This window comes from Manacus vitellinus, unplaced genomic scaffold, assembly GCF_001715985.3.
Source record: "Manacus vitellinus isolate BGI_N305 unplaced genomic scaffold, ASM171598v3 scaffold_25_pilon, whole genome shotgun sequence".
Classification (NCBI taxonomy): domain Eukaryota; kingdom Metazoa; phylum Chordata; class Aves; order Passeriformes; family Pipridae; genus Manacus; species Manacus vitellinus.
The window spans coordinates 1,427,275-1,444,180 of record NW_021939882.1 but is presented as its reverse complement, the minus strand read 5'-3'; the positions used below and the strand labels follow the sequence as shown (position 1 = coordinate 1,444,180).

Sequence of the window (16,906 nt, the reverse complement as noted above, 5' to 3'; positions counted from 1 at the left end):
TTTACATCTCAGGAGGATTTGGACGGGAAATAAATTCAAAGCGCACTGAACGTACCTCAAGCTCAAACAGGTCCCTGCTTCACTAAGCTTTCAGCTGCAAACAAAATTCAAACAAGAGCTACCAACATTTCATCAATAAAATATGAAGCTTCAACTTCACCCAGCTAGAAAAGCCTTGCCCCAAAATTCAGGGAAGATGATGGCAAATTCCCTGTCCTGTTATCACACGGTTCTCTTCTCAGGGTGAGTTGTGTGGAGGGTGTGTAATGCTGCCATCAGGAATTCCCAGCAGCACTTCCATAAAAGGTTTAAATGAAGGGGTAGTTCATTTTCACTACTCAAATTCCTGGTCAATCCACTAGAAATTTAATCAGAAGGCAATAAGCAGATGTAGTAAGAGGAGTAGTTGGTCTTTCCTTATTGAGATCTGATAGTCTGGAGTGGTACTTAACTGATTAGGTGAGACCACAGCAGATGCTGGAGAAGTGCAAATGGAAAAAAAAGCTGTAAAGGAGAAAGTTATTCCATGCAATGGAAAATATTTTACCTGGTTCTCTGATGGCCCACAGCATTTTGCAACAAAGAGCAAATCTGTTTGAATGCACCAAGATGACCAAACTCTACAGATTACACTGAAGGCTTGATTTAAACTGAGATTTAGTTGAATTAGCAAAGCTGACGTAGGGAAAACCCTGAAGACTCTGAGGAAAGGCATGATAAATCACCTCTGCAGAGCTGCAGTCCTCAGCAGTCTGCCCAGTGACTGGAGGGTATTTGACCACCTCATTACTGCCCCATCCATGAGGTTATGGTGTTTGTGGCCCCTTGCTCTCAGGGCTGTCTCCAGGAGATGGTGCAAATTGGGGTCAATAGGTCCCCACTTGCTCAGGGCAAGGATGCAGCAGCTGGCACACAAACCTTTCATGAAACCAGGTACCTGGGCTCACCTGTTCCCTCCCCTGCACAGACCCAGCACACCATCTATAAACTGAACCTGCGGGCAATAAGCAGGGAAGCATCCTCTATCCAACACCACAACCAATCCCTTCTTCCAGATTCCTCATCTGATCTTTGGGTAAAGCAGGAGGGAGAATCCACCGTGCTGAAAGACTGATGGGGAAGGAGCACTCTGTGCCCTCCCCAAATTATCATCTTCTCATTTTCCCTGATGTGGAGCAAATGCTGGTAACAGAAAATAATCTTTCTATCTCAGGAGAAAGATTAATACAGTGAAGGCAAAAGGACTCTGGAAGGACTGCTCAAAGAAAACTAATTGCCCTGTCTGGGAAATTATTCTGCTGTTCTGCTGTACGTTATTCTTTGCTGCCACCACATTCTTCCCTTGCCAGATGCCACTGTGCCTCCTAGAGCTCACCTGCCCCAAACCCAAAATGCCTCCTGGATCCACCCTGTGTGCAGAAGCACTGGAAAGGAGGCATCACTTTCCCTGGGGTGCTGTGCAGGCTCTCAGCCCCAATCTCTGTCATGGGTGGCCAGGGGCTTACACACACCAGATTTTGGCAGGTAGCCACAGGGTTATCCCAAACCTTTCTTGTGCTGAGTGGCCCCAGGGCAATGCAGCTTGGCCTCCAGCTGCAGACCAGCCCATGAGTGGACTCAGTCTCACATGTGCTTTGGCAGAGGCAGGTTGTGTGACTGCTTCCCACCCTGCCACTGGGAGCATCCGGTTTTCATGGGCCCTTCCCCAAAACCCACATCTCAGATAAGACAAAAATGGTTCATCAAACCACTGGGTGACCCTTCTGAGGATCAAACTGAGCACCTCCAAGTCCCAGCTGACACAAGTTCCCCAAAAAGCTTTTTCTGTTCTACAGTGAGAACTTTTTATACATGAAATAAAACTGCCAGATCACATGTTGGTTCGTCAGCTGTGTTCTCTGTCCCTCAGCTCAGCAGTGTGCAGAGGGAAAGAGAAGCACAACCATCACCTGCACAGACCTCAGCAAACCAGCCAGGTTTGCTGGTCGCCTGAAATCACAGAGACTGCAAACCTGCCTCAGAAATGTGCAGAGAGATAGAAGTGATGTCGGTCTGGCACATCCTTCCCTCACCCACCAAACAGCCCACACACCCTCCCCCTCCTCAGTCCCTTGGCAGGAAGCAGGCAGAGCTGCAGCAGCAGCTCCTCAGCTCCAGCACCAGGGGAGCAGAGCCAGCTCCAGCACTGCTCACCCATCCACAGCCTTGCTGGCACTGAGGGCTGGCATGGCCCATGCTGCAACTCTGTGTCCATGGCTGGTCACAGCAATTCCATTCCTCAGACTTTGGTCCAGATAATTCCTTAACCCTTCGGGGGTTTTTGGACCTGTAAATGATTCCTGTGGTTTATTTTTTGCTGGCAGCATGTGCAGTGGTACAGGTCGCTAATCCATTGGTCTGCAATAACCTCCAGCCTCACCCAGACAGGTCACTGACCTTGAAGAATTTGTCTATTTTGCTAAGGTTGATTCTCTTCTTGGCATCCAACTTGTAAATGTTGCTGACATTCCCATCCATGAGATACAGGCCAAACCCCATCACCTGGAGAAGATGGAAAGGCAAGGTTTCATTAGCATGGAGTCAGCAGCACAAGTCAAAGACAGTTCTCCACCACTTGGCATGAGGAAAGACCATTTCAGGCTCCTGTGCCACCTGACACTCCTGAGGAGACTGTCTAAAACATGCACATATCTTCAAGGATGCACATGGTAGGCTGAGGACAAAAAATAGATTGCTTCTGTTTTCTGTGCAAAAACATGGTGCTTCCTTTGGCAATGTGTTCCTTCTCTCTCCCACATAACAACAGCCCAGAAATCTTCTCCACCCAAAGCCAAACATTTACACCCAGAGAAAAATATAAACATTTAAAATATTCTCCTGGATTGATTTTTTCCCTCCATTAATTCAGTAAAAATCATTACAGATAGTCAAACTACCCACATTATCCTTCAAAGAACCTGAGCTGACTCACACCATGGTAATGAAGTTTTTATGGTAATAGTGACTACAATCATTGCCAAAAACTGACTGACAGCAAGGACAAATACACCAAACATGCACATACTTTGGCATCTTCATCTTGAGGGCTCTTTACAGTGAGGAAAACAAACCTAGAAGGACCTGCCTTCTGCAGGGAATGGGCACCAAGAAGAAAATTCTGGGTCACAAAGTTGGTGGTAATGTTAGAATGTCCTTTACAGTTACACAGGTCAGGCCCATGATCCTGCACATCCATGTACAACAGAAAAACCTTGGGAAGGATTGTGGGAAAACAAGAGAGATGGAGATGGGGAAGAGCAGAGGAAAAGGAAAGAGGAAGGAATTTTTATATGGGAATATGGGAGAAGACCAGAAAGGACAGCAGAGAAATGGTGGGAGAAGGTTCAAGTTACAGGAGTAACAGAAGCAGCCCATGGCACTGCCCAGCAGAGATGTCGCTTTGGAGCACAGGGGTGGAACATCTCTGACCCATGGCCCCAACCAGTCTGTTCAGCTACAAAGAAGAGGTGAAATGGGAGGACTGAGGTATCACAGAAAAGACAAAGTAACAGGGATCAGAAAGGAAACAGAAAGAGGAGGAAGCAAAGCAGTTCTGCTGCTGCCCACGGAGCAACTTGTGTGACCAGAGGACACCAGCTCTGCAGAGGAGGGATGCATGTAAACCCAAAGGAGCAAAAAATTAAGAAATTGAAAAGAAACATTGTCCTGAATTTCACTTTACTAAAACAACAGTAAAACCATGAAAGCACCCAGCCCCACAAGCGTGGCTAAACCTTACCTTCAAGAGCATGTGCTTCTCACTTGGAGTAAGATACATCTTGTTTTCATAATAATCCACACAGATGTTGACAATATCAGCCAGCAATTCCTCATAGCCAGGGATAACCTCTAGTTGTTGGTGCAGACACTGAAACATCAACAGAAGCCACATTAGTGGCATGGGCTGAAGAAAAGCAGCAACCAGGGAGGAAATATATTTGAAGGATTAAAAGTAGAATGATAAACCTCTTCTATATGCTTTTCTTAAGTTACTGGCAGAAGACTGACCTCATAGTACCACCCAGAAGGAATAACCTTCCTCTGCAGTACAGCTCTCCCCTTCAGACTGATCACAACAACCAAACATCACACAGTGAGATGCAAAGGAAGGTGACTCAGAAGCAACTTCCTGACTCTCCTGTTTCTGTACAATATTGTACCTAATTAGCAGAAACTACAGGGCCTGTGAAGTGTGGAGGCCATGGGGTCTGAGCTGAAGTCCCCATGCAGCCACAAGGGATGGATTTCCTGGAGTTCTGGCAGAACCTCCTCCTCCCCCTCTTCTTACATCTTTCAGACCTTCATCTTTGTCTTGACATAGAGACCATCAAAGCCACCCAAGATGATGCATGAGGAGATATTGCTAGAATTACACAGCCTGACCAAAATACCATTAAAGTCAGTGGCAATGACTCAACAGCTACTGTGACAGTCTGGTCTGAAGTGCTGTCAGCCTCAACGAGATCATTCCTTTTCTCTACTCATAGAAAGGTTCAGCAGTTCAGAGAAAAGGGACCTGCCTGTGTGATGCGGTTGTGGTTTGCCAGGAACATGGAGAGGTTCTGGGACTCCTGGATGGACTGGGGGTCTGCCATCTTCCGCAGAAACTGGGCAGCTCTGGAAGGGGAGAAATCCAACATCAGCAAGGATCACTCAGCCAGTGTGAGACTGTCACCACCCACCTCCCCTGTCTGAGCTGCAGCCTCAAACCCCACTGCAGCACAGTTCTATTTACCAAGAGGGAATCAAAACACAAGAGGGCAGAGATTCGCCTAAACTAGCAAAGAGAGCCTGGGAGAGCACAGAGACCCAAGCTCCAGCCTCCTCAAGTTCACCTGTCTGCCCAGGCACTCCCCGTGCAGACCAGGTGCAGTCCCATCCCCATTCCCGCTGCTTTGGCCCCTCTCACCTTTTGTAGGCAGAATGGTCATTTTTGACGCTACACTTCATGTTCTTCAGCTCATCCAGGACAGCGAACATGTTAATGAACTTGCCCAGAGTGAGGAGATAGGCCTCGGAGACGAAGTCTTTCCTCCGCTCAGCATGGCACAGGCGCTTCACCTCACTGCAGAACCGCTCGATGGCCTTGCGCTGGGGGGCAGGGGGACAGGGTCATCCCTGCAGTGCTCATGCAGGGTCATCACACCACCATTGGGACCCCACTCCACCCACCACCAGCTTCTTCCTTTAAAAAAAGCATCTTCTGGCTGAGGATGGAGGTCAGGGTCCCTCTCCACTGTCCCCATGAAACGGAGCAGCGTTACACACCACTGCCAACAAACATCCTCACTGCTCGTGAGTGTGGCGTGTTCTGCAAAACCAGGCTTCAGTTTAATGTGGGACATAAAGACCTCACAGGACATAAAACCTAAAAATGATGATGAAACTCAGCTGTGGCCCGTTACAATGCAGGTGGTGATGGGGAGAGGCCCCTGGAGCCCACAGCAGCACTGTGATTGCCACATCATCATTGCTCTATTGGTGTCTAAGTGTATTATTTTGTCAAATACCTCAGGTGTAGCAACTGCTAAATTTATGTTGTGGTGCTCTTTGCCAGCTGCCCCTGAGCTCAGGAGCTGTGAACACATCCCTGTTCCTCCTGGCAGAGCAGGAAGGTGTCCAGCCCCAAGGCTGTATCCCACCCCAGGCACCACCTGCACCACCAGCCCTCAGCTCTTCCTGGCTTTGCTTCAGAGAGACGAGCAGAAGAGCAATATGTGCTGGTGCTGGGAAAGAATCAGCTCTTCACATCGGCCAACAACCCAGAGAAACAGTAGCCTGTGCCACCCATCAGCTCCACACAGTAGGGGCTCTGAACCTCCATGAACTTGAAGCGCTGAGGTGTGCTCTTTCCTGACTTGTATAGAGGATTTTGGGACTGATCAAGGGACACACAGATTTTCCTTCAGACAGGTCTCAGGTATCTGCTCACATGGCTGCAAGGAAGAGACCTATCAGGGGCTTGGGGAGTTTTCCAAGCTGTCCTGGCAGGCAAGGATAGCACAGCCCTGCTTAGGATGTTAACACCAAAGTAAGAGATTATTTCTGCCTCTCTCCTTGACCACTTACCTGAAAATACATGAACTTCATAAGCTTGGTGACTTCTGGCTCCAGGACTTCCACCGTCTTCTCATAAATCTCCACTCGGTTTGGCTGTTCATTACATTTCACCTGCATTGCAAAGAAAATCATCCCTGTCAGCATCAGCTTCTAACCCTGCCATGGACCACAGAAGCCACCATCTTCTCCTTGTTTCACACTGAGTCCCACCTGAGGACAATGGAGGGACCCAAGAGGGGGCTGGTTCTCATGGCAATACGTGAAAGTAGAAGGGGCTATTTCAGACACTAAATTCTCATCATGCATTCTAAAAAGGCATTCTGAGGAAAATATGTCTCCTAATGCATTTGTCTGGGATAGAACACAGGCAGTATGGACTTGCTGCACAGTGTGGGAATGTTGTATCATAAAGTTATCTGAGACTTTGTGTTGCAAAGTCCCCTGGGCACACAGGGCACCAGGCTACAGCTCTGCTATGGCCTCACTGGGATTATTCTGGTTCTGTTGCTGACCCGTTAAAAATCACTGGGCTTGTCTGTGGCTCACAGCAATGAATTAAGTCACCATCATTGGAATCCTGGGAAGCTAAATTTAAGGACTTACTCAGTTGTCATCCATCTCACTTCCAACAGTTACTTGGAGTCACTACCAAACTTTTAGGGAAACCCCCAGCTGTGCAGGGGAATGCATCCTGCTGTCCTCCTCTGGTTCTGTTTGCAGCTGTTGCTCACAGAAGGCTGTGATGGGGCTGACAGCTCTGGTGCACTTTCAGCAGCTGATGCACAGGGCACAGGGGGACACGTCAGCCAGCTTTACATGGGGGAAGATGTCAAAGTAGCCTTGCCCTCTCTGTAGCAGGCAATCCAATGTCCCTGCCCTGTTCCGCACTGCAGTTAGGCAGTATCACAGAACCACAAAATCACAGAACATGCTGAGTTGGAAGGGACCCACAAAGATCATCAAAGTCCAACTCCTGGCCCTGCACAGGACAGTCCCAAGAATCACACCATGGCCATGAGGAAGCAGCTCATGGGAGGGAGGCACGGTGCACCTTTAGGTGTAGGCTCCATCCTTCTCATGTAAAACCACTGGTTCTTATGTAGCACAGGGAGAGTAGCCAGGCTGGGGGGCTGAGCACAGAACCCTCCTGGCCATGTGCCCCATGGCAAAGTGCAGGGGTCATTCCAAGATAAATCTGGTGAATCTGTAAATGAGCCCTCTGCCGTGGAGTTGTCTGTCCCTCTGTCATGTGTGGAACTGCCTGAGGTCCTGAGGGGGAGGACAAGGCAGAGAGCAGGGACCCTACAAGCTGCTCAGAGAGGCACAAACGTTGCAGGGAGGACATTAAAACATGATCTGTAGCACTGTCTTGCCATCAGCTGAACCACAGCCTACCTTCCATTGGCACAGCCATGAGAGGCAATAGCAGCACAGCATAACAAAACAAATGGGAGATAAGCAAGTACCCAGTCAGCAGCAGAAATCTCCCCATTGCTGGGTCTCATGAGACCATCAGCAGAGTACAACACAAGGGGAATTGAGGTTTAACCTTTCCTGGGGAATCACAAACATTACCACATGGAAATGTTTTTCCCTGGCTCCATGGAAGAGCCACAAAGCCTTTAATCTGTAGGGTTAGTGGAAGGGCAGAGCACCCATCCCAGCACCTGTCAGTTGGCATTTTTGCAGGGATCCGGCACATGTTCACATTGCAGGAGACTGAGCTGAATCACGATCAGTGAGCCATGTGGGCAACCTTACTCATGTCTGTAGGTGTTTGCAGGATGAAGCCATCAAAATTCAGGTTGGAGAGTGAAGGACTACAGAATAATTGAAGAATAACGAGCAGTAGAGGAGGACAATGATTAAAAACATGGGGAGATCAGGATCCTCATAAGTATCAGCAGAAAAAAAAAAAAAAAACCTTTGGGGAAATGTTTCTGGCATACTGAAGTGCTCCTTCATTCATCCTCACACAACTTCAACAATTTTAAGGGGCTGCTGTGGGAGCAGAGAGAGCACCCCAGAATCTGTGCAGCAGACTGGGATACTGAAACTCGCCCCAGCTGCCCAATCTGCTCTATACCAGTCTGGGAGAGCCTGAGACTGCCACATATTGAAAGGACCTGTTCTTCTCATCCCAGCCTGCCTGGGCTCCCTTCTTCACACAACACAAGAGTCTCACTTGGCACTGGGAAAATTTTTAATTGAAGCTGTAGTTCTTGATACCGTTATAATTGCATGACACCATACAAAGGTATGAAGAAAGTGTCATATAAACCAGATGATTTTACTGTCAACTTCCAAAAACTGCCTTTGCCTGAAGCAAACTCGATCTCCTCACAACGTGAGAGAGAAGAATATTCAGGTGGTGCAGTGATAAGAAAATTGCTTTGAATTAAAGCAAAGCCTACCTGTTCTCCAGAGAGAGACATGGATAAAGACCCAAGTGACAAAACACAGCACTATCCCATGCCCTGTGCTGGACCAGAGCTGTGGTGAGTTCTGTTAGGAGCTGTAAGACAAACAAGCTGGTCCTGTGGGACTTCAGGTGCAACCACTTCATGGGGCAGGGAGGGGCTCATGAAACCAGGAAATGTATGTAAGGCAGTCAGCTGGTGGGGAGTGTGTATGAGGTGAGAAGCACTGCTAGGAGCTGTGAGGGATGGAGCTCTCACATGCACGAGGGTGCAGAGCAGATGCCCTTTACTAGGGCAGTAGTACAGACCTGCTTCTTAAACAGCTACCAGCTGATGAGTAGTGGCTGAGTGGTTCAGACCACTCAGCCCAGTGGCTGAGACTTTGGTGGGGAGGAGACAATTTGGAGAGTCAGTGGTCTTTCTTTTTAACTTATCTCCTTTAGTTTTCTTTGCTTTTTTTGGTCTTCTGTCTCCACTCCAAACTAACCCATGCTCAAGACAAAACCAACTAGATGCTCTGGGAACATCCCTGTCTGGGAAGGGCTTGAGTACCTGAGGGATGGCTCGTGAGCAGCTCCTCCACGTGTAGAGCATCACAGCGTACTCGTGGCCTTCTTCCAGCATCTCATTCTGAAACACAGAGAGGTGTTGGTGGGGCAGGGCAGGCACTGCAGGCTCAGCACCACTGGGGCAGTGCCCAAGGGACTCACCATGCTGGAGTGCACCGTCGCCTGCTCGATGTACCTGGCAATGCCGGTCACAAAGGCATTTCTGTCTTCAAAGTTGGTGTCAAAATTAGCCTGTGGTCAAGATGGGGATTAAAATACAGTTAGTTGTTTGCTCACCTGATACAGTCTAACGTGAAATGTGTTGGCAAAAAGCACAATCAATAGGGATCTTGGGGAATGGGAATAGCCTATGAACAATTTAGGTGCTGCACCTCTAGGTCTGAAATAGGTTCATATATACACCCTGAGATGCTTCTGAATCTCACATGTTCATTAGAGGAAATCCTGCAGGTTATATGTGTGGAAATATGGCAGTTAAGACTGACAAACCCTTGTAAAATCAAGCCAAACTTTATTGCAGCCACACCATGGACCAAACCTACAGCAATTATTCTAAGGATTTTAGCCTAGTAACTGAAAGACAGATGCAACCTCATTAATATCTGTTTGTGCCCTGGCTGCTAGGGAAAGACCACATCCTGTCAGCTGAAACTGCAAAGGATAAATACACCAAAAAGGCAGGGAATGAGTTGTCTGGAAAACAATATAAAAGTCAGCACTCATGCAGGTGCTATTATCAGTGCTACTGTTGCTCTTGCAAGCACAAACCTTTTTGGGATGAATAGTTGCTTTGGAAGCTGCAATGTTGCTTTGGGTTGGGACAGGGGAGCAAGGAAGTGCACTGGAAGGTGGGGGATGGAAAAGCAGCTCCTCAGCCTCTCTGCACCGAGTGCCTGTTCACATGCTCTGCTCTGCACTCCTGTAATTTCCTCCACCCAGGCTGGCTGATGGTATCTGCTGCAGGGCAGGGCAGACAGAAGTCCCAAGCACCCAGAGTGCTCCTTGCAATGGCATTAGCACTGCAGTGACCACGCTCACCTCAATAACTGATTTCCTGAGTAGGAAGGAAGTAGTAGGAGCACAGACCTATGGCCACAGGGCTACTCTTCTTAATGCCTCCAGGACTTCATGTGTGACTAACGTGACAAAAAAGCTGAGTCTGCATAGGCATTTCTGGCTAGCAGCGGAGAGGGCTATATACAAATGGAGTATGATGAGGAAACAGGCTTGGCCAACATCTCCATACCCAGTTTAGAGCAGGTTTTTAGGCCAAGCTGTGTGCACACACTCGTGGTCCTGAAAGGAGGCTGTGCCATAAGGCTGGACCCTGAGCCCCCCATGGGACACATGCTGGCAAAGGCTAAACATTTATTGAAAGAAGAAATAAGCAAAAAATGGTATCAAGATTTTCCAGGGAGAGCTGAAATTTGAGCAGCCCAGAACAGCCTTTGGGTCTGATAACCTATAAAGATACTAAAGCTCTGGAATGAGCACAGGGTCTGAGCTGCTGAAAGAGATACTGTAATTCCAGACCCCTGCCGACAAGGCATAGCAATCACGGTACAGTGTATTTATACACTGCCACGGGTAAGCCATGAATTCAGGAGTGGCAGGATGGAGAAAGTAACCCCCTATTATATTTAACCCTGGGTGTGTGCTATAGGGCAGGGTGTGGTGGCTGGCCAAGCAGCCAAGGCATCCCACTGTGTAACCAAAAGCAGGAGGTCGAGCTGTGCCCTGGGCTCACGCCAAGCTGTGCTTGGTCAGTGCAGCTGCAGCTAAATCTGAGGTTGTTCAGGGCAGAGAAGTGATTCTAGCAGCTGCCCTCCCTTGCATGCCAGCAGCTCCCCCGACCAGCAGCTCCAGCTGTGCTAGTAGCAAAAAGTCAGGCAGAACTTTGATCTCGCCCTGCTTAGATGCAAGCACTGTCATAAAAAGGAAGCACAGAAATATGTGCACAAAAAAACATTGCCGAGAACTTTCTGCTGTTATCACAAATCTTATCTCCTGCTTCCTACCCATTCATGCACTCTGGTCCTCATTTTTGCTCAGCCTTAAAAATCCCTTTCACCAATCTCTGGTGTTTTCCTTTTAAAGTCCTTGGGAACAGATTTGTGGCTAGATCTGTTCTGAACACTTCCTTACACATGCTGAACCCAGGATGTTTTCGGCTAGTTCTCACAGCACCATGTGCCCCGTGCTTTGCATGAGCTACGGGAACAACCCTCCCTCCCCGCTGCCCCAGGGGGCTGAAGTACCTGGTACATGATGGAGGAGGGAGGTGGTTCGATGCATGGCTGCTGGTCTGGCAGAGGCAGCTCCTCCAGCAAGTCCACGTTGGACAAGGCATCCTCTAGCGTGACGTGAGTCGTCATGGTTCTGGATGTTCAGTTTCCACACTAAATCCAAAGTAAAAGAGAGGGTGGTAGCTGGACAAGACAACCAGCCAGCAGGCAGAAGACCAAGTGGGAAAGTTCCGAAGGACAAAACCAGCCTCACAACTGGCTGGCACTGCAGGGGATAAAATCCCAGTTTATCTCATTTTCCTCTCTTTGTGTATTTAACCTACATCTCTATGTCATCTCTCCTTCTACAATTCAGCTGCAGAGTAGGAATGCAGAATAAGAGGAACACAACTGCCCACCCAGGCACTTCTCTCCTAACTCTATGCAAAACTATCTGAGGCAGAAAACAGTTGGGTGTTGCAGTGCAGCTTTAGCAGCCCCAAGTGAAACCTCCAAAATGCAAAGTGGTGCTATCAAGAATATCTCTCGAAGCAGCATGATTAGAAAAGTATGACAGATGCTGACACTCACATGCTCTGCTTCTCACACACATGAACGGCGCTGGAAACTGTAAACAACCAACTGCACTCCCAAAGGTGAACGGGAAAGAGTGCTGTGCAGGCAGGCTGTGGCACTGCAAGCAGCCAAAAAAGAAGTTGCTGTAAAATAGAATTTCCCTGCTTTTACCACAGACACGGAATCCCCTGTCACTCCCAGCCCACCCTGGAGCTGCCAACAGTGCCAGCTGCACACAAAATAAAATCAAAGGGAAACATTTCTGAAAGCTCCCTGGCGTTCACCCCAGGCAGGCACCCCACTGGGAACCAGAGGACAAACCTCTATGTGCCTCGTCTCCTCTGCTACTCACCTTGGCTGTAAGTGCACTGTCACCCAGGCTCAGCACTTGTGCAATCACAGCCACAGGGCTTCCCTGGTTAATGCCTAATCCTCTGCAATAGCTGTGCCCAACCTAGAGCTTGTGTCTCCTAGAAAAACACCCCACTGCATTTAAACATTTGCAGAGAGAGAATACTTTAAATATTGACATATCATTCAATTAGCAAATCACCCCCTTAGTGCTTCTTTCCTCACTCAGAGCCTGTCTAGTTTCAAATGTGAGCCTTCTGAGTCTCATCACTCTCATCTGCAGGACAGCAGAGCTCTCTGTTATCAAAGTTCCCATCAAGATACTCACACAGTTCAATAAAACACCCTGCAACCTTCACTTTGGCTCAGGCAAGCGGACCAAGCTCTTTGCCTGTCTTGTTACATAGCATGTTTTCCAATCCTTTAATCATCTCTTTGGCTTTTCTCTAAGCTTTTGCAGCTCTTGCTGAAGTGCAGACACGGTAGCAGGACACAAGGCTCCAGCAGTGACTGCACAAGAGCCAGATACAACAGCAGCATAACCTCCCTTCTTGAGTACAACCACACCAGCTCCTTTGCTCACAACAGCAGCTCTATGGGCACCCATACTCAGCCAATTATCTGCTACAAATCCCTTAGGGTTTTTTTCCCCACCAGTTGAGTCACTGTTTCCAAGAGTATAAGTTTGCTCTTCATTTCCAGCACTGGGAGCACAGAAGGACAATGGCTTTGGGACATCCATAGATGGACACACACAGACCCAGCAAGGTCCACTGCCAAGAGGGATGAACTCTGCGTGTAGTACTGGAGTGGTTTCATGTTGGGTGACAAGAGGGATGAGTCTGCTGCTGTGCCTCATCATCATTGCTGCCTGCATGTATGGACTGCAAGAATATGTATGAGCCTGGTAAAACCCATTCCACCTCCACAAATGCCTCCCCAAGGTAGCAGGCAGCTGAGAAACCGGTTTGGTTGTGCCCGCAGCTGAAACATCATTAAATAACCACCTGGAAGAAAACAAAATCTCAAGCAGCTTTTTTCCCTCCACACTCAAATTTCTGTTTCCTTCTTCACCCCTCTTTGCTAAAATGGTTTCCTGTTACAAATTGTAGCAACTGTCAAAACCAGACATTACGTTTCTGTAGCTTCCTCCCTGCCTGCCTGCAGGCACCCTGTGCCGCTCCCCATCAGCCGGTGGCTCAGCTCGCCCAGCCCCACGGAGCCACCCACCCTGCTCCACCACCACCCTCCAGCACCTCTGGACGCACCACTGGGATCCCTGAACAACACCCCTGCTACTCACTCATGCTGCATTACACACTTCAGGCTTGAGAAGGCAAAACTTTCCATTTTATAGCTTTGAGGGCTGTGGCTGTTTGTTTGGGCTCATTCTCTATTTCTCTTTGTAAGTTCAATTCTAAGACCATTTGTGCAAGGCAGCTTACTGTAATCAAAGACATCTCCTCAATAACCCTGTGACACCCAAAGAGCTCAGCAACTTAAGGGACAAAATTACTGCTGCTGTTTGGGCCATACCAGGAAACAGAGTCCCAGATACAGCATTAGGGTCCTGCTGTGCCAGGCAGCACACAGACCTGTGAGGCCAAGTTAGTCCCTGCCCTAAAGATCTCACACTCAAACAGAGGAAGAGAAGCAGCATGTGGAAATGCATGAATAGAAAAGGAAGCATCGAGGCATTGTGAGCGAGCGGTGCAATCAGCCACCAGCCCACCCCATGCTTTGCCATGGCTGAGCACTGCAAGAATCCGGATGCAGATGGAAAAACTACACAGATTTTGAGAGTTTAATACATGAGTCTTTACAGGGACTTCTAATTTCCACTCTACACTTTCTTAAGCCCAACAGGGAAACCAACAGAGGCTACAGGGAACAGTGTGGTCACCCAGGACTTCCCCTGGTCTTGTGTCTGTAGCACATTGCCACAGACAGCAACCTCACAGCTGGAGCATGTGACAGAGGGGCTACTGGTCCAGAGCCATCAGACCTGGATCATCACCCCAGGTCATCCACAGAGGAGCAGCTGTGAGTGACCTGCCATCTGCCTCTGCTGTGGCCCCTTGCCTACTCCTTGGGGTGGCTGTAAGGCTGGGGGGGGGGCTGTCCTTGGTTGGGGTCCCCTGCCACGTGTAAGCATACAGCAGTTAGAGGGGTTGTGCACTGCACAAAGGCTGGGGAAGGCTCTGAAGGCATCACTGATGCTCTCTCCTGTCCAAGGGGCACTGCACTGTGTCACCCCACCACGGTGGCAGCCTGGGAGAGCCAGAAGGTGAAGCCCCACTACCACAGACCCACACTGCTCTCCCTTGCCTTCCTGCAGAAAGGTTCTTACACAAACATGTGGGGGCTGTCCCATCAAATCCAGCTTCTTCCCCTCTGTCCAGCGACAAGGGGGGCAGCTGTCAGGTGATCTGTCAGCAGCCAAGCGGCTCCAGCCCAAGGAAGTCAGGGATCCCTGGGGACACTCATCAAAAGGCTTTAACTGCCATCCACCACCTGGGCTTCAGGGCAGGGGCAGCTGCACTGGGAGGCAGTGGTTTGGTGTCAATGTTTGGGCACATGTGGCCGTGGGGCTGGGCTCCCACCATCCAGGGAGCAACGCAGCAGCATGCCCAGAAACAGGACTTTTTTTCTGTCATAACACATCCACAGAGGGGTGAGGCTTTCCCTTGCATGCAGGAAGCATATCCTGCCTCTCTGAACTCACACACAGCCATACAGGCTGCCAAGAGCCACCTCCATATCCCACTGCTGGCCAGAGAGGCCAAAGTCCCTCTGGTCCTACATGTTTTGGCAAAACTGAAGGTGAGCCTGGCAGAAACCAGCTCCACCCCAGTGAATCCCAGGGCAGGGATGCTGCCATTGGGCTGATTATTCCTTCTGCTGATGAGCATCAGTACTAATGAGTCCAGTGTTGCCCACACTTTCTCCTCCTCTGCTGCAGAAACTTCTTGTCGCTTTCCCACATCTCAGTTGCAAACCCTCTGGCCATCTCATACACCTTCTAAAGCCAAATGATACCAGAGGCACTGGGGCTTCCAGACGCTGCAGGGAGCCAGTCAGGCAGGGCCTGTGCACAGGGCACGGCCCCACCACCCTGAAATGGAAAGTTCCTGACACAGTGACTGTTTTGGCAGCAGCTTGGGGGCCAGATTTTACAGACAACATAGTAAGGCTTTGAGGAGTAAGGACGGATATCCCAGATACCTGTACTTGCAGGGCATATCCTACCTTCCCCACTAAAATGCTTGCCCAGAAGTGTTGGTGCAATATCATTCTCTTTGCAGCAAGAAGCACAGAGGCGACTTTATTGTTCAAGCAGCTTAGGGAAACAAAGAAAGACTTTTAAAAGCAAGGCCATAATGAATATGTTGCATGCATGTGTGCTCAGCTCCAAAGCTGCACAGCTGAGAGCTCTGGGGAAGTGGCACGGGCTGTTCCGGATTTTCAGCTTGCCTGCTCCTACAGCAGTCACACCGGAGCTGCAGCAGCTACCAAAAGCAAGAAAGGAGGCAAGGAAAAATGGGAATTGCCCAGACAGAGTCCATGTCCTGCAAGTCTGGGGTGAGATGAGGAACAAAATGACTTTTGCTGGGGAGATGGCAATGCAGAGGAGGAGGACAAACCTTCTGGTCACCTCCTGAGGATCTGGGATTCTTCTTCAGCTCTGATGCCCAGTCCCTGGGTAACCTGGGAAAGTCACAGAGTTTAGTTTTGCTCCTGTGGTAATGCTTCTCCCTCTTACTCCAAAAATAGCATCTAATCAGTGGGCATGAACTGTCCTGTCCCAACAAGTGCCCAAGCAGAGTGAAGTCTTATGTGCATAAGAGCAAAGTGTTCCTGGTACCCACTGCTTCACAGCAACAGAAGGATAAATGCTTATGGCCACCAACATATTTTTAGTCCAGAATAACTTCGTAGTGCAAAAGTTTAGTTTGACCCTTGTCTAAAATGCACAGGATTGAAGCCCCCTGTGTTTTAGGATGCATGTCATCAACTCATTCTCTCACGCTCTAAGAATTACTTGTAATTGCAACTGTCACCACAGTCAGGAGGTCCTTTATAGAAGCAAATAAGCACAGCCAAGAAGAATGAGGCTGGCAGAGCTGGGCCTCTGCCCTACACAGACACAGATGCTAATAACCATGAAATCACCCTTCCTATTAAAAAAGGAAGCCAAACTGCATGACTCCTGAAGCTATATCTCCAGTCTACATTTTATGCCATTCCATTAGGGCTGAGTTCCAGGCATTTGTGCCATCCTTGTCTTTCAGCAACATAATTATTTTGGAATTTATTTCTTTTAGAATAACTTAATCATATTTTTTTCTGGTGCTGAAGAAAGAGGGTCAAGGAAAGAGGAAGGTATGTGGAGCTATATTTCCAATAGAGTTGAAAAATTTTGAGCAAGTTTACAGGCAACCCCACTGCTGACAGTTAAAGCACTTCTTGGGAAACCAAATCATACAGGCCAGCATTGTTAATAGTTGACCAGATATTCATCTTCCAAAACCAATCTTCCTATTTTTCATGCAAGGATGATAATTGTTTGTTAACAAAATTATTATAATGAAATCAGCATATTCTGCTTTGCTCAAGAGACCCTGGTCAGAAAACGGAAGATTTTGCATATTTCCCAGGCTTCATT

At 48.6% G+C, this 16,906-nt stretch overlaps 1 protein-coding gene across 2 annotated transcripts in view; it reads right to left on the bottom strand.

The window, feature by feature from the left end:
* CYFIP2 (cytoplasmic FMR1 interacting protein 2) overlaps positions 1–15,951 on the bottom strand; it is a 51,364-nt gene extending 35,413 nt beyond the window's left edge. For both annotated transcript variants that reach the window (XM_008931812.3, XM_008931813.3), the window contains exons 1-9: positions 15,885–15,951; positions 11,347–11,487; positions 9,230–9,319; positions 9,072–9,149; positions 6,109–6,210; positions 4,949–5,130; positions 4,560–4,656; positions 3,779–3,907; positions 2,437–2,541 (exon numbers count right to left, since the gene is read on the bottom strand). In XM_008931812.3, the coding sequence (XP_008930060.1) occupies positions 2,437–2,541; positions 3,779–3,907; positions 4,560–4,656; positions 4,949–5,130; positions 6,109–6,210; positions 9,072–9,149; positions 9,230–9,319; positions 11,347–11,463 (900 nt within the window). In that variant the 5' untranslated portion in view covers positions 11,464–11,487; positions 15,885–15,951. The remainder of the gene's footprint in view (positions 1–2,436; positions 2,542–3,778; positions 3,908–4,559; positions 4,657–4,948; positions 5,131–6,108; positions 6,211–9,071; positions 9,150–9,229; positions 9,320–11,346; positions 11,488–15,884) is intronic.
* Between the last annotated feature and the right edge of the window lie 955 nt (positions 15,952–16,906).